Source organism: Tympanuchus pallidicinctus, unplaced genomic scaffold (assembly GCF_026119805.1).
Source record: "Tympanuchus pallidicinctus isolate F22 unplaced genomic scaffold, pur_lepc_1.0 scaffold8, whole genome shotgun sequence".
NCBI classification, from domain to species: domain Eukaryota; kingdom Metazoa; phylum Chordata; class Aves; order Galliformes; family Phasianidae; genus Tympanuchus; species Tympanuchus pallidicinctus.
Genome location: NW_026294802.1, coordinates 12,299,936 through 12,327,839, shown reverse-complemented (window position 1 = coordinate 12,327,839; position 27,904 = coordinate 12,299,936). Strand labels below are relative to the sequence as shown.

Sequence of the window (27,904 nt, the reverse complement as noted above, 5' to 3'; positions counted from 1 at the left end):
GGCCGATCTCATTATTGATCTACAATTAAGCCAAACTGTGGGGTCATAACATCCTATTATGTCTAGTAGATTAAACTCAGTTAGGCCGTCTCTTTGTTATTGTTTCTAATGGAGTTTTAGAGCTTTCTTAATTCAGGTCAAAAATTGAGAGGCTTCTTCATAAGCATTTTAATTAACCAACTGAAGAATTCTCTTGCCCCCAGAGACTCACAGTACCAAATCCAGAGCTCAGCCCTGCTGCCCCTCTCAGACTGTTGTATTTAAGCTCAAATCATGTTCCTGTCCCTTTATTCAAGTCAAAAGCACATCCATTAAACCAAACCAACTCCCTTCCCTCCCAAATGATTTGGAAAACAGAAGTATCTTGAAAGTCTGATATTTTGACCTAAACATGTTCTTTGCTCCTCCCCAAGTAAAGACCAGCATGTCCAAGGAAAGCAACTATGGAGGAAAATCTTGTTTGGCCCGACTTTGGGGCTACATACTCCTAGGTATGTAGGTATATTTCCTTCTCCAAGGCATCGGTGCAATTGAGTCATGTGGTGTTATCTCAGGGCCGAGTAAAAGTCAAGTTCTTTTGCAGGGCCATTCAGTTCGATGCGCTGTCCCTCCAGGGAGATGCTCTTGGTTGAACGGCTTGGTTTCTGCAGAACATGCTGCTCCTCTGATCAACACGGATCTCCTTCCCCAGTCCATGGTGGCTCTTGTTAATGTTCACTAGACTGCAGCTTCTTGTGTTTGGTACTCATGAAGCTGACTTCATGCCATTTATCATCTCAGCACACTTGCTTGAGGAGAGCACCTGCCTCCTGCAAACTGTCATGGATGATAAAGGCATGCTCCCCAAGTCCCCTGCTCCTCCACATCCTTGTCTATGTAGAGATACTGCTCTGTTCTATCTTGTGGGAGCGTGGTGCACTGTAGGCAGGGAGGACGTTGAAGAACAAGTATGGTTTTGGTAAGGGCAGCAACTCCAAGTGGTGGGGGATGTAGGAGAGTGTGCTGGGGAGCCAAGTAGTTGTCAGCTGCCCTTGTAGTGGTGAGTAGTATCCTATGGAAGGGATGGTAGCTGCAAGCTTCCTCGGCATCAAGCTAGGAGCCTTTCAAGAGTAAAAATGAAGTCTTAGATAAATCAATACTGACTTTTACTTAGATACAATTTTCAGTCATCCTTGTTTCCCTGGTGCTCAGTAATTAAGAAAAAAAATAAATAATAGAAGAATAGGCTCCCTAAAACCCAGTGAAGTGCTGTCACTCAGGGATCAAGGCAAAATATCCTTTGTTATAGCTATGGAAACACTACTGGGGTGCCAGCCTAGTCTGGTCCTAAAAATGGCAACGGTTGAGGGCAAAAAGCACAGATCAACCTAACAAGGCTGGAGATTGTGAAGGGATACCAGCTAAAGAAACACAGCTTTGTGGTTGGAAATGTCCTGTTCCTTCCTGTTCAAGACATTGCCTGCTGTGGTAAAGATGTCTTGACTGAAAGTATGATTTACAGGGAATGTAAATCAATGTAAAAAATTTAGTAGTAAAATAGGGTAGGACCACCCTATGAGACAGACCTCACAGCAGCGTATTTATGGAACAGGTTTAGGGATAATACATATTGCTAAAAAAAATATATTCATTGACCACGCTTGTTGGGATTTATCTGGATCATATCACCATTTTTTGTACTTTCTGATTCTCTCTCTCTCAGATAGTCCCATGTGACAAGATGACCTGATGAAGGATACCTGTCTCCCCTCTCTGGCTTTATATACAGCCACCAGTACTCACTGTAATATCTGACTTGGGAGCTGGAATGAAATCAACTTCTGTCAGATGCTGAAGGCCACCAAAGTTGCCAAATTTTTCATGTTTCCTCCACTTGGCTCGCTGGTTCTGGAACCAGATCTGGATACAGGCAAGAAAAGACATAGAAATGAGTAGCTGTTATAGAAGAAATTGCTCACATTAAACTAATTTTCTTATTCATTCAGTGAGGTTCAGAGAACCTTGACCTCTAGCTCAGCATCAACAGAGGCTGAACCTAAAGAAAAACATTGGGTTTGACACAGCACCTCTTGCACTTTGCATAGCATATGGAATCTCTGCATAATTGGAACAGCCACTTTTCTCTCACAGAATCACATCTTCTAAAAATAAATATTATAATATATAAATATATAAAGCAATAAAGACTGTGTTATCAGTAGAGATATAGTAGCAGGGTATTTACTTGTATAATGATACTTGTATGTAATTTACTTGTATAATAATACTAGCCTGTATTTGGCTTGTAATATTGTGGAATTCATGTAAGGATCCCAAGCAAAAGATTCAAGAAGATGCCACGTTTTGAATCACTCAGCACTCTCAATATGTTATCTGCCATATCTTTTGCCCATGATGATGAGCAACCAGTTTTCTCAAGGCAGTTTCTTTTATCTGTCAGCTGCTTTGAACTGTCTGGCTTCTAGCTGAGGCACAGAAGTATTAGTTGTGTAGCCACAGTAGTAGAAGATCTTGTTGCAATGCTGTATAAGTCGAATTCCCTTTCCATCGTGGGACCAGCTGGCTTAGTAACTTATTGTTTGAATATAAGCATTTCTTACTTGTCAAGTGCTTCAAGTGAACACAAGGTGTTAGGGATCAAAACCAGATGCTGTTGGTTGTAAATATATATGCATTTTAAATCCGATCATGAACAGCTCAATTATTCCAGCATCTCTTGCCCAGGAAGTAATGCGAATGCCAGAAGACCTGTGCTATATTGCTGATAGTTAGCACTATCTGAGGTTACTGAAAGGACAGCCTTGTTTATCTGGGTTTGCATGTGTTTGAGAACTGCTTAGTCTGTATGAACTGCTCCATTCCCTTTTGACCAGGCAGGAGTTATATGGTGAAACAGTACCATGAAATGAATTCCTCTTTATCACCGATAAATGATTGAGGGTACGGGGTGTACTGAAGCCAAAAATTCAACCTTTTAAGTGTTCTTTCCAAAGTCTGCACATTGGATAAAGCACTCACTTGAGGGATTTTTTATTATTATTTAATATTGGTACAGCTGTGTTTAGAACTCAAACCAACACCATTTTGCCCAACTGGCTCTCTAACACCCCTACCCCTAAAATTATTTCTCAGTGTGCACCCTGACTTACCTTCATTGGGATTTAAACCTATTCCTCCAAGTTTCATCCACCACAGACATCAACCTACTGATATTACTCTTTCTCTGCTTACTATTAACCCTCAATTTTCCAGTGCTTCTGAACTGGCACAGAGACAAAGCACAGCAATCTCATGTGTGCTTGTGAAAATCGCACTGGTGCTAAAGCCAGGGTCTGCTGCTTCCTTAATCTTGCCTGAGACTTCACAGAGGACTCATTTGTCCTCTCAGCAGTAGCATTAACTAGGAGCAGGATGAGGGAGGTTGATCAGCGGGATATTTGAGGAAACAAGGGCTAAAACAGAGTGCGGAGAGAGGGTGGTGTGCCCCATGTTGCAGGAATGACTTCCATCTGTTACTCTGTGCTCGTCCCCATATTATTCTCTTGCAGATCCATGGCTAATGAGACAGAACACGTTGTACTAAAGAATCAACATTTTCCTTATTTACCAGTCCCCTATCTTCTTACTATTTCATAACTCGATTATTAAAGATTTTACAGATTAGGCAGTACAAATTGACCTTTGTGTCAGTAAATGGTTTCTATGAGAGACCTCCTTTGAAACGTCCTCGTTCGCAATTGGACGCCTGCTGCACATTCAGCTTCTTGTGTACTAGCACATGGCATCTTGATCTTAATCCAAGAGCATAGTAAGACCAAGGCAAGGTCCTTGCAATCACATGCCCTCAATGTTATTAACTCTATCAATCAAATATATAATTTAATAAAAAAGAGATAAGTTTGATGACATTGTTTTCCATAAGCCAATGATGACAAACGTTAGATATATCACTCTTATTTTAATTCATCATTAACAGAGGCTCATGTCAGCTTTAACATTGTTTTTCCAAAGTCAATGTTTGTCTCACAGGCCAGTCATTATCTGGTCATTCTGTCTACACTTTTAAGCACTGACACAATATTAACTCTTTTCCAGGTCTCTGAAATATCTCCTGGGCTCCTGGACTGACTGCATATCAAACTGATGACCCAAGATATTTCTCAAGCAGCTTTTTAAGAGCTACTAGAAGCAAGTCACACAGATTCTGGATTTAAAAATGTCAGACTGCAGCCGCTGTTCAACATTGCCCTGATGGAAAGTGTTCATAACCATCATGTGACACCACCACCTTATCTGACATATTTCCAAGGACAGAGATCTGCCAGTTCCGCATTATCCTTGACAGTCTACTGAGTACAAGATCAATATAATTGTTCACTTCCTTTTTTAAAAAGATTTTTTTTGCTCTAAATGTATTTTCATTGAGTTTCTGATGATCCTTTACTTTTTTGACTGCAGATTTGGCCTGTATCATTTTGCACTGCTTATTCATTTTTATAACTTCCTGTTTCTAATGTTTACCCATCTAGCCTCTTTCATAGAATCATAGAATCACAGAATCACACGGTTGGAAAGGACCTACAAGATCATCTAGTCCAACCATCCTCCCATTACCACTGCTACCACAAGCCACTAACCCATATCTCGTAGCTCCTCATCCTCGTGAACACTGCCAGGGACGGTGACTCCACCACCTCCCTGGGCAGCCATTCCAGTGCCTGACACTCTCTGAGAGAAAAAGTTTTTCCCTTTTTAGAGGTCTAATCTAAACCTCCTCTGGTACAACTTGTGGCCATTTCCTCGGGTCCTGTTTTTTGCCTGGGAGAAGAGGTCAAATCCGTCGTCATCACAACCTCCCTTCAGGAAGTTGTAGAGTGCAGTGAGGTCTCCTCTGAGCCTCCTCTTCTCCAGACTAAATAATCCCAGTTCCCTAAATTGCTCCTCATAAGACCTGCGCTCCAGACCCCTCACCAGTTTCGTTGCCCTTCTCTGGACATGTTCCAGGGCCTCAATGTCTTTCTTGTAGTGAGGGGCCCAAAACTGAACACAGTACTCGAGGTGCAGCCTCACCAGAGCTGAGCGGGGGGATGATCACCTCCCTGCTCCTGCTGGCTGCACTATTTCTAATGCAGGCCAGGATGCCGTTGGCCCTCTTGGCCACCTTTTGTTTGTGTTGCAAATAGGCACAAGTACGAGGTTGTTTTTCCATTTGTCCACTTAAATTGTTCTGCAAGAATCACAGATTTGTTTCTCGATTGGCTTCTCACATGGTTATGAAATGTTTCATATGGTTACTGCAGTGATTTCTCACTTTTTTTTTTTTTTTTTTGTTAAATTCTCCAAGGTGATTTGATTTATAGCTTATTTTAGCCTTGTCAAAGCTATCATTTCAAAGCACAAAAAACATACGTGAATTTTATGCACTTTTTTGTTCATATATAACAAATACTATCAAAATTAAAATAATCTTGTACTTAAGTCACCGCTAGATTTTAGTCCCGTGGCAAATTTTTATCAGTCAAGAAAGGGATAAATGCAGAACTTCCATGTCAGATCCCCTGTCTGCACAGGGAATTTGCTGGAATTCAGATGGGCTTTTTCTTCTTTCTTCTACATCTCGGGTTGATGTTTGCCACGATAATTCAGTTTATTTCCTTCTTTCTTTTTCTCTACTGACTATAAGTTACTTTTCTTTTACATGGGATGGTTCTGTTCTTTCATGTGATTTGATTTTCAGGAACACTGACTAGAGCCCAGCTCATGCTTCATGCCATTGAAAACATGCCATGTGTGCACAGGCATTTCTAGTGGGCGCACTGCAGCTGTGCTGTTCCAATGTTCCCTGTCACCTAACTCTGAAGCAGTATCATCACAGTTAGTCCATAGTCCCAGGCATGTCACGGTCAATAAATTGTACTATGGTGAACTTTGATTGTTAGAGTGGGATATGTACATAGAAATACACTGATGGCTTCAGAATTATGACAAGTAAAGAAACTGTAAAAATCATCGCAATCATTCTAAACAGAACACCAATTTCCAAAATCCAGTGATATGTATATTTCAGTGCAGCATATTTCACATACAGCAGACATATGGGGTCAGTGTTGAGCTCTGTCATCAAGATGACATTATATCTGGGGGAAGCTAGATCAGTTTCCCTGCACTGAAATTATATCCAGGGCTCTTATAGTCTGTGATATCAAATTACAAAACATTAAGAAAGCACTTCCATTTGGGCAGTTATTTTTGAAAACCTGTAGAAGAGGGACAATGTGAATTACAATGAATTGCTTATAAAAGGTTGATAAATAATCAATATATTTTTTTCATAAATGGTAGTTCTGTTGCTACAGAGTCCAACAGGTTGCTTATTACCATCTGTAACTCCTATTTGCTATGCATTTAATATACTCAGAGCACCAATTAACCCTTTGATTAATCCCATTTGGTTAATCCCAGCTGGGTGACAAATGCTTTTTACCCTATTTGTAAAAGGAGAATACTGATACTGGCCTCTCATGTAAAGCAACAGAGAGATCACATTTTTCATTAGTGCTGTCACTCAGGCATGACGTATTTAGAACATATCCTGAGTAAAGAATTGGTGCAATGAGTTTAGCCCTTTGGAGACAGAATGTACCTGAACTCTGGCTTCTGGTAGGTTAATCTTTGCTGCCAACTGATTGCGAATATGGACATCTGGGTAGTGAGTCACTTGGAAAATCTTCTCAAGTTCCTGAAGCTGCTCAGCTGTGAATGTTGTCCGGATTCTCCGTTTCCCTTTCCTCTCAACTGTGCAAAGAAGGAAAGGTATATTGAATTTCATAGGAAATGGCCACAGAACCACAACAAGATTCAGAGATACAGAAATTTCTGCAAATTGCTGTGCAGCTGGGATGGCATCTCCAACACCTTCTAGAGATGTACATACGTTAGATGTTTGTCTCCTAATTCAACACTGAATGTGGACTCTACCTTTCAAGAAGAAAATCAACAGTGTCCACATGCAGTGCTAATTCCTGATTCACTGCCTGTCAACAGCTACAGAAATGCATATATTTTAAACATAAAACCTTATGCATTTTAACCACATTATCTCTGCAATGAACCTTTGATCTTTGTTGCTCATCTGTCACATGCATGCAGCATTTGTTGCTAATTTGTAATCCTTTATTAACTATTTGTGAGCAAATCCTTACCGTAAAGACAATGAATAAGTAGATCCTCCATTTTGTCTTGGTGTTGTTCTCACCGTTTTTCTTTCAGCTTTTAAGTTTTCCATGCCCACCTCGTTCTGGTGTTACTATGATTTCCCCAAGCTCTGAGGTGTAGCACCCTCAGAAGAGAGAATATTCAAGGTCATCTGCAGCTATTTGTTAAATAAAATAGAAGTCTCTATTTTCCTTGGACTTAAAATGAATTTCTCCCCGCTTGGGAGGCCATAAATCTTGTTAGGCAGTGAGGGAATAATGAATGAATATGGAAATCTTTGACCATAGATAAACTGTGTCAGGCCTGGCCTGCTTCCTCTCCCTGCACCAAGGCCCTTGTTGTTCTCAGACTATTTCTTCAGGATATTTGTCTAAGTCTTTGCAAAGTTCTACTGCAAAGTCTGCAGCTATTTCTTGCTTCCTTATGGTCTTTCGCTCTGCTTGCCTGAAGATGTTCATTCTTGCCTTAAAAGTTGTCTCTGTGTTACTGTGGATAGGGACTGACTGTGAGATTGAGTCAATCGGTTTTTAGATTACTGTAACCTTTGTAAGCAGAAAAGAACTGTTGGACCTAATGACAGTTACCTTACAACCAACATCTCCATCTTCCCTTCACCCCAGAGCACTAGTAACTTCTTTCCCATGTCACCTTGTCACCGGACATCCCCAGCAATTTCTTGCCCCATAACATTCTTTGCCGATGCCACACCAGTTCAAGCCACTTTACACTACAGCCAGTGTTGGAGTGATTCATGGTTGAAGAATAAGAACATTAGAATAGCCAGCTTCAGAAACCTGTCACATACTAGATCAAATCTGCTGAGAAATTACGTATTTAAATGAATTTTTAAACTGCTCCAGTGTGACCTCACAAATAGGCTTTCCCCTCAGCACTTCTACAGTATTTTGAGGGTATTTCATTTAGATCATGAACTATGTATGCCACTTGGTGTAAGTTAGAATAAAGACTGGATTGGTCTTAAATGATGCTGAAGGATTGATGTCTTGCATGGAGAAAGAAAGTAAGCTGTAAAACAACTGACATGTAGAACATGAAGTTCAACCTCATCCTACGTCTGGAATCCTCTCTGATGCACAAATGGAGAACGTTCCAGCTGACATTGAGTAAGCAGTGCAAAAAGCCATGCCCCAAGTGTTGAGAGTCACAGTTATTTTCTTCTTCTGACCTTGTAAAACTGCAGCTTGATAGAAGGATAAAAATTGAAATCTGATAGTGCCTATAATGAACTTGCTACTCAACAACCTGAAGTAATTGGCAATGACAGGATGTGGCTGAAGGGAACCCCCTTTTTGAATAATTGCTTTTGGCTATCCATGGTCTGATGACAACTACCAATGCATACAATGTAACTAAATGCTTGCATTTGTTACTGGAAACAGTTACCCACAGACAGTTAGCTAGCTCCCTCAATAAGAAACACAGTCTTTTCCTCTTTAGCATTAGCATAAACTATTCCTCGTTGGGGCTAAATGAGTGAAAAAGGTAACTAAACACCTCAGACAATATCAATCAAACTCTACCCTAACCAGAATATGACATTTTCCATTCTGTCATGGAAATTTCGTCGTGACTCTGTTGACACAGAATATAAACAATACAAAATTTTGCCGATTGATTTGGTAGGAAGATGCCTAGGATGCAATATTTGGGAACTCATAAGTAAATACGATCCATTGTGAGTATTTCCTCTTTTTAAAACGTTTCAGATACTTGGATAAGGAGAGCATTCATACAAGAATAACTGAGGAGACTCATTTATCATAAACACTGTCAACATTCCCATATCTCAGAAACAACCTAATAGTGCTCATGTCCAACAGAGTTAAATCCATATCATTAGATTTTTCACTGGTCTATCAAAGTACTGTTCATTAGACAGCAGACCTAGCCTCAGCCCCAAGGGAAAAACATCATTCAAATTGAATCTTGCTGAGACACCACCAGGGAAAAGATTTGAAAGGAGAAGTATTTTTTTGTGTATATGCTGAAGATTGCAGTGGGCATCCTCTTCTAGAAGCTCTGATTACAAAGTTGCATTAACTTGAACCTTCCCAAAAGGTGGCTGTGAGAAAAGGAGGATTTAGTGCTGTATGAATTAAAAAGGGCAATATAAACTATCAATACTGAGAATATGAATTTCAAGACATTATGTCCTTGGGGATAAGATAATACTAACTTAGTCCACAGTGTCTCTTATGTGAAAGATTTTCACCTCACACCTCTCTGTGGGGATCATCTTCCATATATTGCTGGGAGATACAGCAGACAGGTAAGATTGAGTACCAAGGTGATATTTTGTCAAGTACATTATGTTCTGTCATACAGTAATGAATCTCTCTGCTACATTTTTCTCTTTACAATATACAGTACTTATATTTCCATAGCACAGAGCAATTCACATAGTGGGTCTAGAAAACAAGAGATTTTTGTCCTGACTTTGTAGTGGTCTCAGAAATTTGAGGCCTTCCTGCAATGTCCTCCATGTCTCACTGAAAACTGATCTGAGCTCCTGCCTTTTGCTAGAGTGAGGGATTGCTCTCCATACCTGGGTGAAGCTGCAGTCTACCTCCTACATGGGGGAGCAAGTGATCCAAGCTGAAATGTAACCACCTCCTTTTTCGTATGGTCCCAACTGCACATAAGCTTATGGAATACTAGCAGAGTACATGTGCTGCCAGGCTTTGTATACCATGTCAGTCTATGTAACTTTTAGCAAACAGAAAGCCTTCTGGAGAATCAAACAAATGCAACTACTTCTCAGAAGATTTCAGAACTAGCAAAGAAAAAGACCCATGTGTTTTTAGTTCTTTTTTTTTATTATTTAAAGTCTTCTTTCACTGAACTACAATATAATTTGATAACTATACAGAGAAACTTTCTGCATTTCAAAATCTAAGATCTCAAATGAGAAAAAATTTCTTTTTTTAATTTTCTTTTCTTTTTTTTTTAAGTATTCCATTAGAATACAGCAAATAATTATTTAAACCCTTCTGTCTCATATGTTGACCAGACTCTATGGAATCAGAATGGCTGAAGTGGCCCATGATAAGAATTAAGTGATTGTCAAAGGCCATCTGGATCTGATCCCATCATAGTGGGCACCATATAAACAGCAATCAGTAGTCCTTATCTGTAAACAGGTGAAATAAAAAATGAAGGCAAGATTTTAGTCCCCAGACCAGAGAATATTATTTGAGATAGAAAAGAATGTTTTACATTATCAGACCTTGCCAGCTGCAGGATTCTCCATAGACAATATGTTTGTAACATTGTAGACAAAGATGATGATGTGGATATCTGTCCTGGGCTATCAGCTTAAGAATTTCTGGGTGCTGGCAGTCCAGCTGGTGCAGAGTTTATTGGATTAATCAACCTAGGCTGACACAGAAAATCATCTGTAACAAGCAAAACAATACTATTTCTACAGGGATGGGATATGGAAGACTCAGTAGTAAAGATCATGGATCTAGAAGGAGCTGCAAAGTCTACCCTACAGAGAATATGAGAATAAGAAGACAAAGGATGTGCATAAGTGATGTGTATGTGAGAAGAAACTTTGTGCGAATTGAACATCTTACATTACCTGAAAGCCTGACAGATTGCCTTGAACCATTCAATATTTTAAATTGTGCTACAGCGGGGACAGGGAATGGATCTGCCAGGTTGTCCATCCTACTGACAGCTAAGATGTGTTCAGGTCTAGTCAGTACAGTTTAAAAGAGAATAGATTCATGAGTTTGGAGTGTCTCCAATCAGCATTTTTTTTTTTCTGCATGAAAATGACCCAGTAGCTTGGTGATAGGCAAAAGAAACACCCTGTCTCTCATCTTTTCCACATTTTTCCTTCTTCAAAAGGCACGTTGAACTGTTTTTCAGACAAGACTGTTATGTAAAGGAAAGATCTACACAGTGCTCAGAAGTGCCACTTCTACTGAAACCTGATTTTTCAAAGTTTGCTCTCATCAGATTAAACAAAATAAAATAACAGGAGGTCAAGTATTAGGACAGTAGAGACTGAAGGACAGGCTTTGATTTCAAGTGGAAATGAAATTAAATTGCTAACAATAGAGACTCCTGTGAACTAATCAGGGCTTTTGCCAATAGACAGTGCATATTTTTTTTTATAAGTAATCAGTCATTCTATTTCTGATTAAAAAACAAAAAACAAAAACAAAAAAAGAACAAAAAAAATCCATGAAAAATATATAAAAAATATGGGCTTGTATGTTAACATTTTCCCTTGCAAGATGAAACTTTCTATGACTGTAGCTTTGATACTTCTCTTTGCCTTGGGACCTTGGCTTAGAGATCCCATAGCAAACAACAGCATTCAGAATTACTATCTAATAAAGAATGTGGGTGGAAGATATAAGACTAGAAAGTGTTGGAAGTCTAACATTGGCTTTGCAAACATGGCTTTAGAGTCTCTGGGGAAATAAGACTTTGAGCTATTTTCTATGTAAAATCTGGGATATTCAAGTGTGCTTTTATGCTCTGTGAAAGTCATTTACAGGTTAGCTGACTGCTGAAACCAAGCCTGAAAAAACCAGGCAGCTAGATATGTCAGCATTTGCAGATGCTTACAAATACAGCTGTCTGTACATTGCCTTACTGTTGACATTGGAAGGGCCAGATGCTCCACGTTGATAAAACACTGTAGCTTCTTTAAATTCAGTAACATGCACGTTTGTCCTCTGCAGATCTGGCTTTATTACTAGGTCAGACTTAGAGAAAGTTGAAACACTGAGCTTTGTTGAAATACTGATTTTTCTTAAAGGCATGCTGTTAAAGGATAAGATCAATCGGTAGAAACCGCAGCAAGGAAAATTTTGATTAGGTAACTGAAAAAATATTTTCACCATGAGGTAGTGTGATCTGGGGATATAGTCCTGGAGGGGGTCTGAAGTTTCTATCCTTGGAGATATTCCAAACCTGACTTGACAAAGGCCTGTGCAATCTGACCTAAGCTGGTCCTGCTTAAAGTTGGGGTTGAACAACTTGGTTTCCATGGGTCATTGTGAAATTTGGTCATCAAATATCCACCCCTATCACTCCTTTCCTAAAAAGCAAGGCAATTTAAGGCTTTATACTGCTCATAGCTGAAGGAGTTTAATTTTCAATTGCCTGTTTACACCACTGTAGCTTAGCTTAGTATATAATGGCTTATTTTCACCACCAACTGTAACACAGCTGCAAGGTATTAAGGGTATGAGCAAATAAATACCAAAGATTAGCGCTTGTACCTAAGTTTGCTAAGTAAAAGCTGTGCATCTGTACCAACACTATACTTTGACAAATCCATTCAGGACTGTGGTTTATAGCAGACAAATAGGCTACAGTTTATGTTGCTGTGCCTCACCTGCATACCTGAACCAGCTAAACAAATGTTACCTGGGAAAACCGCTGCAATGGTGCAGTTGCAACTCCCATTTGCACTTAGCCTGTTAGCAGGCTAAGACTGTATCAAGCCTACTTGATCTCATTACTTGGGGCATTTGCTGGAGAGATAAGGAACAAAAATCCCAAAGAAGGGCTACCAGTCAGTGCCAACACATCTGTGTTTTGAAGTATGTAATCTAGGTAGGTGAAAACTGGCGGGATCAGTTTATCTCGCTGCAATCCTCTGTCATTTCCAGACAGACCTTCCATCACAGTATGTGATAACCAGCTTCAAAGATTTTGTTGCTGCTTTACAAGACGAGAGAAAGCAGTTACATATGCAAGTGGTGACTTCAGCTTCATATCCTCAGAAATATGTTTTTCTCTGTGTAACAAAAATGTCTGTATCCCTTGTTTCTCAGAAAGAAACTCAGGAGCCTTGACAAAGAGCTTCATTATATCTTGTTGAGTTCTGTTTTTCCCCTTCAACCTCTTTGAAAGAAAAATGCTCTCTCTTCTTTTTAGTTTAATCAATTACAGACATTTGAGCCTCCCAGCTTGTTCCTTCCAGTAACTTTTTTGAGCACTGTCCTCCTGTGGTGACATTCCATTCATGGTGGTCAAGCCAACAGCAAAGCAATTCTAACTCTAAAAACAGTAACTACAGCATGCTGATGGCATCAGGACAAAACATGCTTGTCTGAGTATTGAGACGTGCCCATGGCAGCCCTTCTCCTAGCTGAAGAGGTGTTTCAAGGCTTTAAAAAAAGCTTGTGCTATATTACATAGGTGGGAACGTGGCACTTTGGCTAATCTTTATTAAAGTGGCTTTGTAGCCACTTTAAAGATGGACTGGCACAGCCAGTGAGACTGATCCTAATTGTATGTATACACTATGCTCTGGATAGAGCCTCCTGTCAGTGACATGTAGCATTTAGCACCCCGCTGCTGGCCACTGAGGCGTGGCAGAATTCGAGGTATAGCAGCAGGACTGGAGCATTTAAAGGCTTGACTTCCCCCTGTTCGGTCTGCAATTCCCTGACAAAGAGCTGTGCTCACTCTACTGCACGATGCAGTGCTTAATCACCTGACAGCAAGGCTGAAATGCAGAGAGGTGCAGGCTGTGGGCAGTGCAAACAGGAATGCTAAGAATGCTAGGCCAGCAGTGGCTGCAGGATTTTCTCAGTCTGATTTTCAGAGGAGTTGGCAAGGAGATAGAACAACAGACTCATTAAGGCTGGAAAAGACCTCTAAGATCATCTAGTCCAACTGTCCACCTACCACCAATCCACCAATACTGCTCTCAAATGACACACATCAAATCATGCACATGGATAGTTTGTTTTCGAGGATGCTACTCACCATCAGCCTGAATCCCTTCCAACTTTAACCCATCCCATCCACCAGCGAAGAGATGACGGTTAAGTTTGGCACACTAATAAAGCTACGGTTCTCACTGTTGCATACAGGTTTCCCACTGTTCTCCCCATATTCTCTGGTCATGGACCTTTGTCAGAGCCCAGCTGTCCCATGGAGAAAAACAAGCTTATGGCAGCTTGCACCGACAGCCTGTTTTCTGCTTTATTTCTGCTCTTTGTGATTACTAGTATCTATGCAAACCTCAAGACATCAATCAGGCACACTTGTTTACAACCCTACCTTAGCGTCTGTGCTCCCTCCAAGAAAGAATATTTCCATCATTATTTTAGTACAGTGTTTGCTGTTTCTAATTTCAGCATCAAGCATTTGCTCATACAGTAGGTAAAAGGCTTGCCATCAATATTAAAGAACAGTAATTAAAAGCATCAGATCCTACGGGTGTAAAGAAAAGCTCTCAGACAATTTGGGAGAAGCCAATAAGTACTTGTAAGACCTTTGAAGTAAATTTATCAAGATGTGCCATCAACTTTACAAGTGGTCACGTTACATAGATTTGACTTGCAGGAACAAATTAACCTCTACCTCCTGTGTAATGTGCCCTTTGGATCTGAAATTCCCAGAAAAGAAGGAGCTGCTGGAAGAAAGCATTGAATGCAAATGTTTGCCTTAACTGAAAAACCAAAGCAAAACAAAATCCCAAAAAAACAATGCAAGTAGAGATTATGATAGTCTTCAATGTTTCTCAATGCATATAAGAATTCCATCCCTTAGAGACACAGGACAGCAGGGACTATTCACACTGACAAACAGAAGCCTGGTAAGACTGCCAGTTGTAGCAAAATTATACATAGAGGCATTTATTTTTTTCTTCTGCTTTTCCTTTTCATTTCAAATTGCTTTCTTCAGTTGTTCAGGACAATGGGATGCTTCTGCCCTTTTTCTCAGTCCTGTTGGCATATTCTGGGCAGCAGATATTTATCTGGAATTGTGATTATACAGTGCTTCAGTGTCTTTGGGGAGTTTTATAAATGCATTAAGATAAGTCAGCATGTTGGGGAAAGGACAGTTCTGTGAGTGATAAACCATGCCATTTCACAGAAGTACATGGATTTGACCATATCATCTGCAAATGAACAGAACAAATGAATTTATGGTTTCAGAGAAAACGTAAACACCAAGCTAAAGATGCCTGCCACTGGCATAAATGCAGAAGGGACGTGGCTCATGCTGGAATTTTTTCCCAGTAAGGTCTGGGATAATCCCCATATTTTCCATTGTCTTTATGATAATTGCCTCCAGAACTTGTCAATATGCTTTGGGATCAAATATATTATCATTAAAATTAATCTGTATGAGTAATAAAAAGATCTTTGAGTTCTCAATCATCAATGAGCAGAGGGTTTCTGCTATAGAAATACTTGAATGACTTTTACTTACTGTGGCAGGATCCTCTACAGTGAAAAACAGTGATGTAAGCTGCACGAAATAACACAGTCTAGTTGTTCCATGCCCTGAACTCCCCAGTTCCTGCTGAAATTAGGAACCAGCTCCATTTGTGGAAGCCTAATCTACCTTTGCTTGAACTATTGCCCAGAGAAGAAGTCCCAGAAGACTGGGCACTTGCCAGCGTATTAAGGTGATGCTATTATCTGTCTCTGAGGCACTGACTGTTCCCTGGCTGGAGCACAGCATTGGAATCATTACCCATGCTTAACAACTTATGAAATAATTGCATTTCTGGGAACACTCACCCACCGCATTTGGTTGTGAAAAGTTACAGGAGACACACAAACACAAATATATATAGCCAGACTCAGCCTGAGTGAAATGCACTGCAGAAGAATTGCCCGCAAGAACCTGAACCAAGATGGGACCCTGCAGCAGGAGCTAGCATAGGTGAAATGTTAAGTCATAAGTGTCTCACACAGGGCAGAGAGGAGGAACTAAAAAGAAAATGGGTGCTCAGTATTTAACTTGGGTGTTGACATGGTTTTGGTGCTATGATGCTGACTGATGGCTGCAAGAATTTGCTCTGCTTGTTCCTAAGTTCACTAGCAGTGATGGTGGCTGCAGATGGCAAAATGACAGCCATCTATAACCACAGCTCCAAAGTAAAGCCTCTCTCAGTCTGGTCTTTTTCTAAATTGGGTTGTGCCAGTGCTGCTTCTGAGATCTGGGTTTTCTGAAAAGGTTCTGCTGAGTTTTTCATGTAGTTTGCCACAGGTGAAAGCATTCAAGCGCTGAATGAAATCTTCCAAATTCAAATAGGGGCTCAGCAAAATTAAAAGGCACTGCATGCATATTTCTAACATATGAGGGCTCTTCTTCTTTTTTTTTTTTTTGCTTACAACAGCCTCTGAGTTCAAAGTGCGAGAAGTACTTTGTGATAAGAGCATAAATCTATTGGGTTTAAATGACACTGCATTTCTAACCCATTTAGTTGCAGAAGCCATCTTGTGGGAAAAGTAAGTTTTTTGGAACACTGCAGTGTTACAGACTTGCTTGGAAATATACTCCAAATCCAAACTCAAGGGTCACTGTTGGAGTGCTCCTGCCATCTCTAAGCATCTGCTCATGAATTGTATATTGTCATAGTCTCCTATATCACCTTACCCTAGAGGGGTAAGAGACTTGTCCTCCATGTCAGAAGGCTCTCCTGCTGGTGAGGCTGATGTTGTTCTTCGACATCACCAAGATGTCTTAGTGGGCTCTGTACTTGGCACTCATGAGGCCACACTTCAAGTGCAGTGTTCAGTTTTGGGACCCTCAATGCAAGAAAGACATGGAGGCACTGGAGTGTGTCCAGAGAATGGCAATGGAGATGTGAGGGGTCTGGAGCACAAGTCTGACAGGAATGGCTGAGAGAACTGGGGCTGTTCAGTACAGAGGAGGTTCAGGGGAGACCTCATTGCTCACTACAAAGACCTAAAAAGAGGTTGGGGTGAGGTGGGAGTTGGCCTCTTCTCCCAGGTAACAGTGATAGAACAAGAGGAACTGGCCTCACCTCCAGATGAGGCTCTGGTTGGATATTATGAAAAATTTCTTCTCCAAAAGAGTGGTGCTGCAGTGGCACAGGCTGCCCAGGGAGAAGGTGGAGTCATAATCCCTGGAGGTATTCCAGAGCTGTGTGGATGTGGCACTGAAGGACATGGATGGTAGGCATGGTGGGGATGGGTTGATGGTTGGACTAGGTGATATTAAAGATCTTTTCCAACCTTAATGATTCTATGATTCTATGAGTGCTTTCAGATTCTGTGTAACCAGCCTATAGCTACTGTGCCAAAAGCACACCTGGAACACATTGTCAATAGACATAGTAAGAGAAGTTTGTGTGCTATTAGCTGTAGCTGTAAGGACTGCTGCTGTGGATGATGCAAGCCTACCTCTCCTGGAGGCACTGCTGCTGACCACATCTAGAAAAGGAGACTCCAGCTGTAGCAGAGGCTGCAGAAAAGGAGCTGCCAGCTCTTTTCCATCAGCAGAGAGTGGAGGATGGAGACTGGAACTTATGATGCTGGAAAGGATTTTAAACCCAGGCCTCCAACTCTCTGTTAAGAATGACACAGTGTGTGAACAGGATCCGAAACATCATTGTTTGTGCACTGTGGGGAAAATGCCAATCTGGTGCTTTTGGTTCCTCCCTCTCCTTCAGCCAGTTTCTATCAAAGACTCAGCAACTGCGGGAACCAGTAGCCTAGAAAATGGCACATCATTAAAGCTCTGCTTGGTTTCAAAACCCCACTGCCTCTACGGAACAGAGGGATTTTGTTTAAAATGCCTTTAAAATACAAGTTGTCATTGAAAGGGTCAGCTCAACCCAGCTCGGTTTTATACAGGTAATTACATGCTTTATTCCCACTTTGCTTATCAGGTGGGTACCGACCACTGTGCCAGTCAGTGAAGCTAAATGCTGATCTGGGACACTGCCTACCTTCTCTGCCACCCTGGGAAAGTGCCTTCCCCATGGCTGGGGACTCCCTCCTGCTCAAAGTACTCTCCTTTTCAACACTCAGAGGCAGCTCTGTATGCCCGAGACACACTTCCCTGACCCCTCCTTGAGGATGCAACACGGGATTTTGCCTTCGTACCATTGACTGTCTGCAACTTACAAGAAGAAAGTCAGCTAAAATATTCACCTACCTTACAGCGCTTCTCTCTGCATTAAGACAGACTGTCTCATAGAGAAAGAGGAGGTGACAGCAGTTTCTCACAAGACAAACCAAGTGGGAAAGAAAGATCTTGCTACTGCTACTAAGAGGCTGTTTTCTGAAGTGTAGTATTATTGTCCACATTAACCTTTCCAGAAACTCAACAAACTTAAAGTAGCACTTGTCACATCCTACATGCCAGAGCTATTGCACATGGCCTGTTTGCTTGTGTGTGTGCTGCTGACCTGTTCACCACCTGTGCTATGGGTCCAGGGTGTGTGCAGTGCATCAAGCTGATTCGGCATGTTTGGCAGCCTTGCTCGTCATGTTGTGCAATATCCATTTCCTGCTAGCTCTTGTAGATTGCCACTCAAAGTAGGAGAGCAATAAACCCCCAAAGGAGTTCCTATCATTAAAACTGATAGGATTGACAAACCTGAGCTACAGCTTAGCTCAGAGGGTAAGCCTCTGAGTTTTTGTTAGTTAGACTGAAGAGTCACACACAGAATCACAGAGAATTATAGGGGTTGAAAGGGACCTCTAGAGATCAAGTCCAACTCCCTGCTAAAGCAGGTTTCCTACAGTAGGTCACATAGGAAAATGTCCAGTCAGGTCTTGAATATCCCCAGAGAAGAAGACTCCACAAAATGCCTGGGCAGCCTGTTCCAGTGCTCTGTCACCCTCAAAGCAAGTATGTTCTTGCCTGTATGGAACTTGTTGTGTTCCAGTGCACTCATTGGCACTCGCTCACTGCATACCACTGATACGAGTCTGGCCCCATCAACTTTACTCCCACATATTAGATATTTATAAACAGTGATTATATCCCTCCTCAGTCTTCTCTTCCAAGACCAAACAGTCCCAGAGCTTTCCTCATAAGGGAGGTGCTCCAGACCTCCATCATCTTGATGACTCTCCACTGGAATCTCTCTAGATGTTCCCTGTCTTTCTTGAACTAAGGAGCTCAGAACTGGACACAGCACTCCAGATGTGGCCTCAGCAGGGCAGAGTAGAGGGGGAGGATCACCTCCCTTGAACACTGGCCATGCTCTTTGTAATGTACACCACTGGCCTTCTAGGCCACAAAGATACAATGCTGGCTCATGGCCTATCTGTTACCCACCAACAAACCCAGGTCCTTCTCCTTAGATGTTTTTTCTATCAGGTCATCCCCTAAATTGTACTGATGAATCACACCTGTGACTCAGGCAGGAGCTTAGAGTAGAAATATTTGTGATGTCTGTTGTTATGTATTGACATGTGAGAGAACAGCTATCATTCTGAATACTCTAGGAAAAAGTTTTGGTCTGGGGACACTCACCATGAAGAGGATGGTCCACTGGGAAATCGCACAGTTGGTCTTCCTCTTCCTCATGTTTTCTTTTGCCTTCCAGGTGTTCATGTCCTGTGTCCTCACCCAGGAAGGAAGCTGGGCTCTCAGTAGCTCTCCTGCAGTGAGCTGCCTGCACTTGCTTTGCTCTGGCCATGGGGGTAGCACACACGGCAGGGAGAAGCATTTTATCTGAAGGGAAGTCATTCTCTAATTGACTCCTGCTGCTGAAATCTGTGAAGGACACAGTACAACAAAGCTTTGAGAAAGCAAACATAATTAGGTGCACTTCCCTGTATGGGTGAAAGAAAGAAACATGGGTCTGGTCTAAATACCTTACCATTCCAACTAGATCATACCTAAAATGAACTTTATGTTTTACATCATTGTTAGGATCGGGTTGCCAGGGGCGTGATTCTGGTAAATTCATCCCCTAGAATCTAATCTTTTCCCTGATTTCTTCCACCTTAACACTTTGGATGATCCCTGAGAAAGATCTTCAAAATATGAGTGTAACAATAAGGAGACACAGCCAAATGATCAAGAAAGATCATTCTCTATGCCAGGAACCAAGTCACCAGCTGCCTTATCTGAAGAACCCAGGAATGCAGTAAATGTGGAGCTGCTCTAGAAATCTCAGCAAGGTTGCCGTAGAATTTTCTGGATGCCAAATGCTTTTACAGCTCGGATTGTTTCTTTAATACCTGTAGGTATATCTATTGTATAAGAAGATGGGCCATATAGCAGGCTACAGGCCAGTGTCTTTCATGGTTTAGGACCTTTTGTCCTTTTCTGTACCTCTAACCAGCTTGCTGCTCAGATTTAGGTATCACCTCATTCTAATGGTAGCCTTTGCCCAGGCTGAGTCAACATTTCCCATCTACCTTTGTGACATGACACTGGTGCATAGTGCATTACAAACATTCAGTAGAAGTTAAGGCTAATCTCAAGGCTCAGGCTCTCTGGAGACAAGATAATTGAGTTTCTGCTATTTTAATGGGCAAACCTAGATTTTGATCTTATTTTCCCCCTTGTCTGAACTTCTTTGTTTGTAAGGGCAGAGTAAGAGGCTATGCATAAACTCAGTAAACTTTGTGAAATTTAGGTTCCATGGTTAACTCTGGACCAAAGGTAACATTCTGCACAGATCTGTCAGTTATTAACACCAAAGAAAATTAAAATATTAGCGTAATAGTGGATTGAGCATTCACTCACCTCTAGGCTCTGGGAGTTGTAGCACACTGAGTTATTCCAATTTCCCCTCTCATATTCAAACAGCAGTAGGTGTGGGCCCAAATAGGCTGTTCTGGCAGAAACTCAGCTTTTTATACCTATTTCATTTCTGGTTCAGGAGATAGCTCTGGCAAACCATCTAACTTGTAGAGTTGTCAAAGCTTTATTTTCTGAACAAATAGCAAGTTCTTTTTCTAACCAGCCTTGAAGCAATGATAATTATGACATCTGGAGATGAAGTGACCAATTCTGCCCTCAGTAAAAACCTACACAAGAGGAATTGTACTGAGGGATGGCACTGACATGAAGAAAATACAGTCACAGGAGCTCTGGAAATTAGCCAAGACTTATTTTCAGTGATGAATGATTATTTAGATGTTATCTTTTCGAACTATCTCAGATCTCCAGGGAAAATCCGGGGAAGCACAACTGCGTACACCCAGCCATGCTGACCTTAAAAATGTGGTATGAGGTCCATGTCTGTTTTTGAGGCATATCGTGCAAAATGCGACTCCTTTAAGTCATTTAGGATCAAATCATTTTGAGTTTTCTGGGTAGAAATCAGATGGAGTTTTGAGCGACATTCATGGGATAAGGGAGAAGAATAGATCTGGAAATGGACACTGGTATAGGTCTGGGATTAGGTAATTTGCTCAAAAAACTTTGATGATGTCAGTGTTAGTGTATATTCTTAGATTTCTATTTCAATCCTCCATCACTAAATTAAGGACTAGTTGCACTCTGTTGCCAGATGGGATGCTGTGAAGATGAAAATGTTACAAAACTGACAGCACTTTCATCCTACAGTAATGAAGAATCCAAAGTCCCTGAGCAAGGTGCTTTCAGAGACAGCCATTAAGACTTCCTCAGAATGACACTGGCATTTTCCAAATAACAATTCTTTTTTTTCCAAGTCTTTATCTTCCATACACAACTTTTCCTGCTTAGAGTATTCCCCAGTGATAGTCACATACCCTAGTGATGGACATAACTTACATATGAAGACATACAGAACAATTATAGATTGACAAGGAGAAACCAAGGAGGGAATGGGAGACTGTCCTAAGCAGATATATCTGCATGAAATGGTAGAAAGGAGTGGGAATATCTGTTTTTTTTTGAGAATAGAAAAGCAAATTATAGTGGTATAAACTTCATGGAGAGGCTGGAAAAATGAAGGGAACTTTCTGGAGCAGAAGACTGAAAGTGGATGACACCGACTTTAAGGCACAGATCTGAGAGTTAAGAGTCCCAGAATCTAGTCCTACTCTTCCTATTGCAACTTTCTGTGATACTTCCTCAACTGAAAAAGCAAGGGCTCTAGCAAGTGGTAGCTCTTAAGGTCAGCCAGTATTTTTCAATGCGTATTCATTGGCTTTGACTCATGGCCCAAAACGACCTTTTTGGTTTGACTTTCAACTGTGTAGGAAAGGATGGAAAATTTCAGGCAAGCACATAAGATTTGTTTTTGGAAGCAGGAGGTTATTTCCAATGCTATAAGTCCTATCTAAGCCTCTTTGTGTAATCGCTAGACAGAAACTGATCTGTTGAAGATCTCAAGCATTTTAGGGTCCTACTAAGATGGTGAATAGGGACCAATCGTCACTGAGAACTGCGAGCAGCTTTTTTTGTGTGCTGCTTTTCTCTTGCTTCTAGATCTTTTTTTAGGTAGATGAGCTTTTCTTGTGAAAGGTGGGGTGAATTGTTGATATTGGCCAGATGGTATCTATTCAGTTATATGCCTTCATCTTCTGTTTACTCTTTCGCAACAAACCTGGGTGGAGTGTTGCTATGGGTGAAGTAAATATTCACCATATTGACACTTCTGTGTGAAGCGGCAGTTGAATTCATATTAATTTGCATATCCTTAACACAACAGGGCATAATGCTGACAAAATAACATAATTACTGTATCTATTACTGCTTTTACTATTAATTTCCCAGGTGTAGTGTACTTATCCCAAGCTCTCCTTGCCTTGACAAAAGACCTCCTGTTGGTGGAACGTCACTGACAGAAAGACAGTAAGGGGGAGTAATGAACAATTATTTCAGATGTACCTTCAAGCACATTAAAATCAAGTTCCCAGGGATTTCAGAAGAGGGGCCAATTCATTTAACAGATGAGTGACTCGTTTAGCAGACAGGCCTTTTTTCTAAAACACACCTGCTAGTCCACCGTGATTAAAATGAAAGATTTGACATTAGGAAGGAGTCCGGTGCTTGCTGTTTATTTGTGTCCCTTGCAAAGGCCATGGTTACTCTTCCCAGGCAGTGTGAAAAAAGTTAGAGGGGAGAAACAGGCTGAATACTAAAGCGTCGTCTTGTTCACCATTCCTTTTTTAATTTTTCATGAGTCTCTCAAAAATTCAAAACCTTCAGTAGACTTCAGGTCAACAACGGCAGTTCCGGGATATCTTGTAGTCATGTCTGTGTAGTAATCACACAAATGCCTAATACTGCAAACAGGCTTGTTGGAAGACTACATCCCTTTTTCCAAATCACATTGAAGATACCTTTACAAAAATCTGTGAACTTTAGGAATCAATCCCAGAAATCTTCTTAGATGTGATCAGCTGAGTTGCTGTCACTGCATTCTTTTTATCATATAACAACTTAAGTTAGAACTAACTTCTTACGTCTAGTCCTGTGCCCTGAGTTGCCTTGGAAAAGGACTCCAGGGTAAGCTATGGCTATGTCCCTCACTTCTGACATTCTGAATCTCCTGGTTCCACCATCTTCTCAATGCTTGAAGCATAGATTTAGGATTTAGGACCAATGTGACCTTGGTCTCCAGACTGCCTGGATCAGCAGACTGGCTGGACAATTGTTTCTAGCCTGGGTATCTACTTCATGGGAGATATGGGTATGTGTCTGAGCCATTTCTGACTCTTATAAATCATAGCTTGGCTCAGATACATAACATATGGGAGGTGGGAAATCTACAGTAAGATATGACTCAGCCCTGACCTTAGTACTTCCTTCTTTGCTGCTGAGCTGTTCTGAGAGAGCAGCAGGATTTGTATCCTATCCTGGGATTTCCAACAAGTTCCCTGCCTCATGTCATTTCCCTGATCTTGGCCAAATTATATATGGCTAAATATTTACATAATTTGTTTAGTGCCAGTGTTAAATGGCATGAAGTTGGATGGCTTTGATGAAGCACAGCAATTACCCCAAGATGTACAGCATACGGTGTTACAGTTTTGAAATAAATCCTAACTGCAAAAATTGGCAATTCTTCTGGGAAAGTAAAGAGTAATAAGCTTAGGTATCTCTTTGGTGTTAGTAAGAAATCAACAGTCAAAATCTTCATTTTCATTCTATTTTTTAAGTTCTTTGATCAATTGTAAAAACAGTGTAGAACAAAATTTTGGAATTTCTGTACAGCTTTCCTATGTTTTCTCAGTTTTAGAGACAGGCAGGTGAATATTCATGCATACATGCCTCTTTCATTAGTTAACATTTTACATCGCCTTGAGTAAATAAATTCAGCCTTACTTTCTAGCAGAAAATAGAAGGGTCACTGTATTCTCTTGATAAGCTAGTCCCTGGCTGGATGATGATGTGAAGTCAAAGGCAAAGCCATGCTGTTATGCCTGCATCACTTTCAAAGTGGAAAAGTGACTGTACTCTCAGGTGGAGCAGTCTGGGATCAGACTCTACTGCTGGTACAGTAATGCAATTCCCAGAACCTGCCATGTTCTGCATACAGTTTTGTCAGTTCTCGAGCTTGGAGTGGCTCACTTAGCTGAGATGCACTGCAAAACACGGCTGGTCATCTTCAGCTCACTAATCATGAAACAGACTTAGTATAATAGATCCTGTCTACAATATTCTTTTTTTGTTTCCAGAGAGGAGTCTCTTGTTGTTTAAATGCAGTTTCATCATCCACACTATGAACAGCACGCCCGTTTTCCGTGATGTTGTATGTCTCACTTTGGATTCAACAGCACAAAATGATGGCCATGGGCCTTTTGGAAAGGGCTTTCAACTCACAAAATCCCACTCCCACAATGCTCACAGCAGCATTTTCCCCAGCTAGGCAACCTGGCTCCTGCTCTGCTTTGTCATGTTGGTCCTGTTATGCTTGCACCAACATAGCTATGCCCTTCTCCACTCCTGCAAATTAGAAATCTCTGTGTTTCAGGACCATATTTAAAATACAGACTGGATCTGGTGCTCACTTTTCTGTAGCTCCCTTCCTGATTTAGATCTTGTTTTCTTTCCCATCCAGATCAGAATTCCACTTGGACATAAAAAAAGCTGAAACCATGTGAATAAGCAATGGTTACTTGAACCATCAGGTCTTTAGAAAAAGACTTTCTTACTACTAGTTCACCCAGTGTTCAGGGAAATGGGGTAGTGATCCATGAGGAATTTCTTTGCGTTACAAAAAAAAAAAAAGCTGTATCATTAAGCTTTGTTGAAAGCAGTTAAGCAAAAAGTGAATGAAAATCCTCCATGGAAACTCCTGATAATTTTTTCAGTTAAGTGAAGATGCCTGCACACAAAAAACACCCCTGTCTCATGGAAAGTGTAGATTAAAAAAGAATAATAAATACTAAATCCAGAAAGTGCTGGTCATTGATCTTTGTTAAGGAGAAAAAGAAGACAGTTTCAGAAGAGGTAAAAGTTCACTCATGGCCGAATTAACTTAACTGAGGAAACTGAAGTCGAAAAGGCAAATGCACTGCTGCTTTGCTATGGTCGAAGTCATGCTAGTTATCTACTGGTTGGTTTTATTTAATACATGAAAAGGCCTAGCATCTTGAAAATAAGCAAAAATGATTAAACGCAGATGATTTTTCTTTTCTTGTTCCATTGATTGAGTTCTAAAACTCCTTAGCTACCAATACCCTTACCCATTTCTCCTGCCTAAGGATGAGTGATCAGATTTATCAGAAAATGATACCAATATGAGATTTGACTACCACTTCAGACCACAGTCAGCTTTTCATATAAATGAAGCTCAATCATCTTCATTAAGTTGCAGCAGTTTTAGGGCAGCTTCCTGAGTTTCAATATGCCTTTCCTTGTGACAAAAAAAAAAAAGCAATTTTTTTTTTTAAATTAATATTAGAAACATTGATTTTTAAAGGGAAATGTACAGGATGTTCTATTTTTTTTCAATAAGGACACCTCACTGTTACTGAAAAGAGCTACCTGCAATGACTGTTCAAGCTGCATACTCATTTCTCCACTGATACTGGGTTGTACAAAATCCCTTCAAAGACTGACAGCAGAGCCCAATCTGCTGTGAGGTTAGAAGGAAATTAATTTTTAAAGATAATTCCTGTAATGTAATGAATGATTTGTGCCTGACTATGGAAATCCCAAATTCCTGAAGAATTTAAGAATAAAAATTATATCTAATCCAAATCAGGTAGTTTTAGGGGTTAAACAAAACAAAACAAAACAAAAGATTATTTTTCATTATGTGAACTTGTACTTACCAAAGGCCCATGGTGATTCTGCTTTTAGAGCTGGAGATCTCCCAGCGTAGTTATTCCTGCTCCTGGTTTCATTGCTGGTGGTGCTGGCAGAAGGTTTCTTTAAGATCTCCTCAATGGAAAAGGACAGGCTGGGTTTCCTCTGGCTGGCACATTCACAGGGGTCCATCATCTTCCTACCAGAGCAGCCCCAGGGTAGAGAGTCTTCGCCTGCTTGCCCTGCTCTCGATGAACCCCAAGAAACATGCAGCTGGGAAGGTGTGCACCTCTCCCTTCTCGTGCCTAGCCAACCTGCAGGACCATAGGAAGGAGAAACAGAGGCAACCCCGAAGTGAGCACGCGTGCCTGCTCCTCTCTTCGGGCCAGCTTGGGATCTAGAGCTGTGCTAGAATGCCTGGGGAAGCCAGCATCAGAAGCTGGAGGTGAAAAGTCTCACCAACCCCACCCACTTCCAAACAGCCCCACGTCGGAGCAGATTTACAGAGCTCTGAGCAATTGCATTGCCATCCCTGGAGGAGGTATACTTCTCACAGACCCAGGTGAAAAAAGCCCTTGAAGAATTTCTTCATGTTGGTAAATCCTGTTCCTGGGGCAGGTATCTTCCTTTTCCAGTTTCAGACTGCAATCTTTGACAATTTGTTTGATTTTCTGCTATTACGATCAGAAGAAAATAGTTGGCAGGACAAATATTTGTCCTTCATGCTGTTTACTAGCAAAGGAGACATTTGGTAACCTTCTCTCACATACAAGGAGGTGTCACACATGGAAACCTCCCTTACCAGCAGTTCTCAGGTTATCCTTCAGCTCTCCCCCATAGCCACCAGCTTTGGTTCAAATTCTTTTCTCTCACTCTGGAAACCCTTTGAACTTTCCAAACAGGTGCTTTTCAACAACGTTCCACCTTATCAGTCACAAGAGAAAAAGAGAGGCCCCTTGCAACACTCTTAGGAACAGGAATTAGTGCCCTCTACCCCCCACCTTTAGTCCTAGAGATAAAACATTATTTTCTTTCCCGAGCAATGGGATGGATAATCATCCCACTGGCTGGCTATGCCTCCCAGTCAGGCGTCCATCATGCCGGGAGATTGTTGATAAATGCCAATAATTCCACTCCTGAGGCCCTTCTATCTTCTTGTTAATTTTTATTTTGGGAAGAATGTGTGGTTAGACACACTCCCATTCCTTCCCTCTCCCTGTCCCCCATGGTATTTTGTGTGTTCTTCTGGGATTGCCCCTCACCTTTTAGATTGTTACGGTTGTGTCTCCCTCTCCTGCTGGTTCTCTTCTGTGCCTTCGTTATCAGGTCTTATTACTGTATCGGCAGGCCCTGCCTTATTTGTCCAATGAACTGACAATTCTTGAGCTGATATCCCATCATATGACCTCTTCATTGAGCGGAGACCAAAATTACTGTGTAACCAGGGCGCAATAAACCACATCTGATAAGATGAAAGGCTTTCGGCTTTTTCCAGATTCCAAATACTGGAAAAGGGGTGGGGGTGGGTGGGTAAGTGGAAAAAGAACAATGAAAGGCAAAAAAAAAAGTGATGCAGACAGTTATAAGAAAGACCATTTAATTATCTGATTTTATTAATCAAGCTTCTCCCCAGGCAATAGGTTAGACAAGAGCTTGTCTTTTGCTTTGATGAAAGGAAAGAAGTAGAGAAGAGCTGTTCTTTGTTCCCAGCGCATCCTTCTGCCCAGTGCCTCACTGGGGACATCTGTGTGAAGGAGGATCTCACCCTTCT

The 27,904-nt window shown here is 41.1% G+C and overlaps 2 protein-coding genes across 2 annotated transcripts in view; both read right to left on the bottom strand.

Annotated features, from left to right (window-relative positions):
• TOM1 (target of myb1 membrane trafficking protein) overlaps nt 1–27,904 on the bottom strand; it is a 156,549-nt gene that overhangs the window by 120,982 nt on the left and 7,663 nt on the right. The gene's annotated exons all lie outside the window — the stretch shown is intronic.
• On the bottom strand, nt 272–27,483 carry ISX (intestine specific homeobox). Its single transcript, XM_052668262.1, has 6 exons — nt 27,396–27,483; nt 26,160–26,447; nt 19,465–19,707; nt 6,644–6,795; nt 1,783–1,899; nt 272–1,100 (listed from the first exon to the last, which is right to left on the bottom strand). Exons 2-6 carry the CDS (start codon nt 26,326–26,328, stop codon nt 873–875), a joined length of 909 nt encoding a protein of 302 aa, XP_052524222.1. The 5' UTR covers nt 26,329–26,447; nt 27,396–27,483; the 3' UTR covers nt 272–872.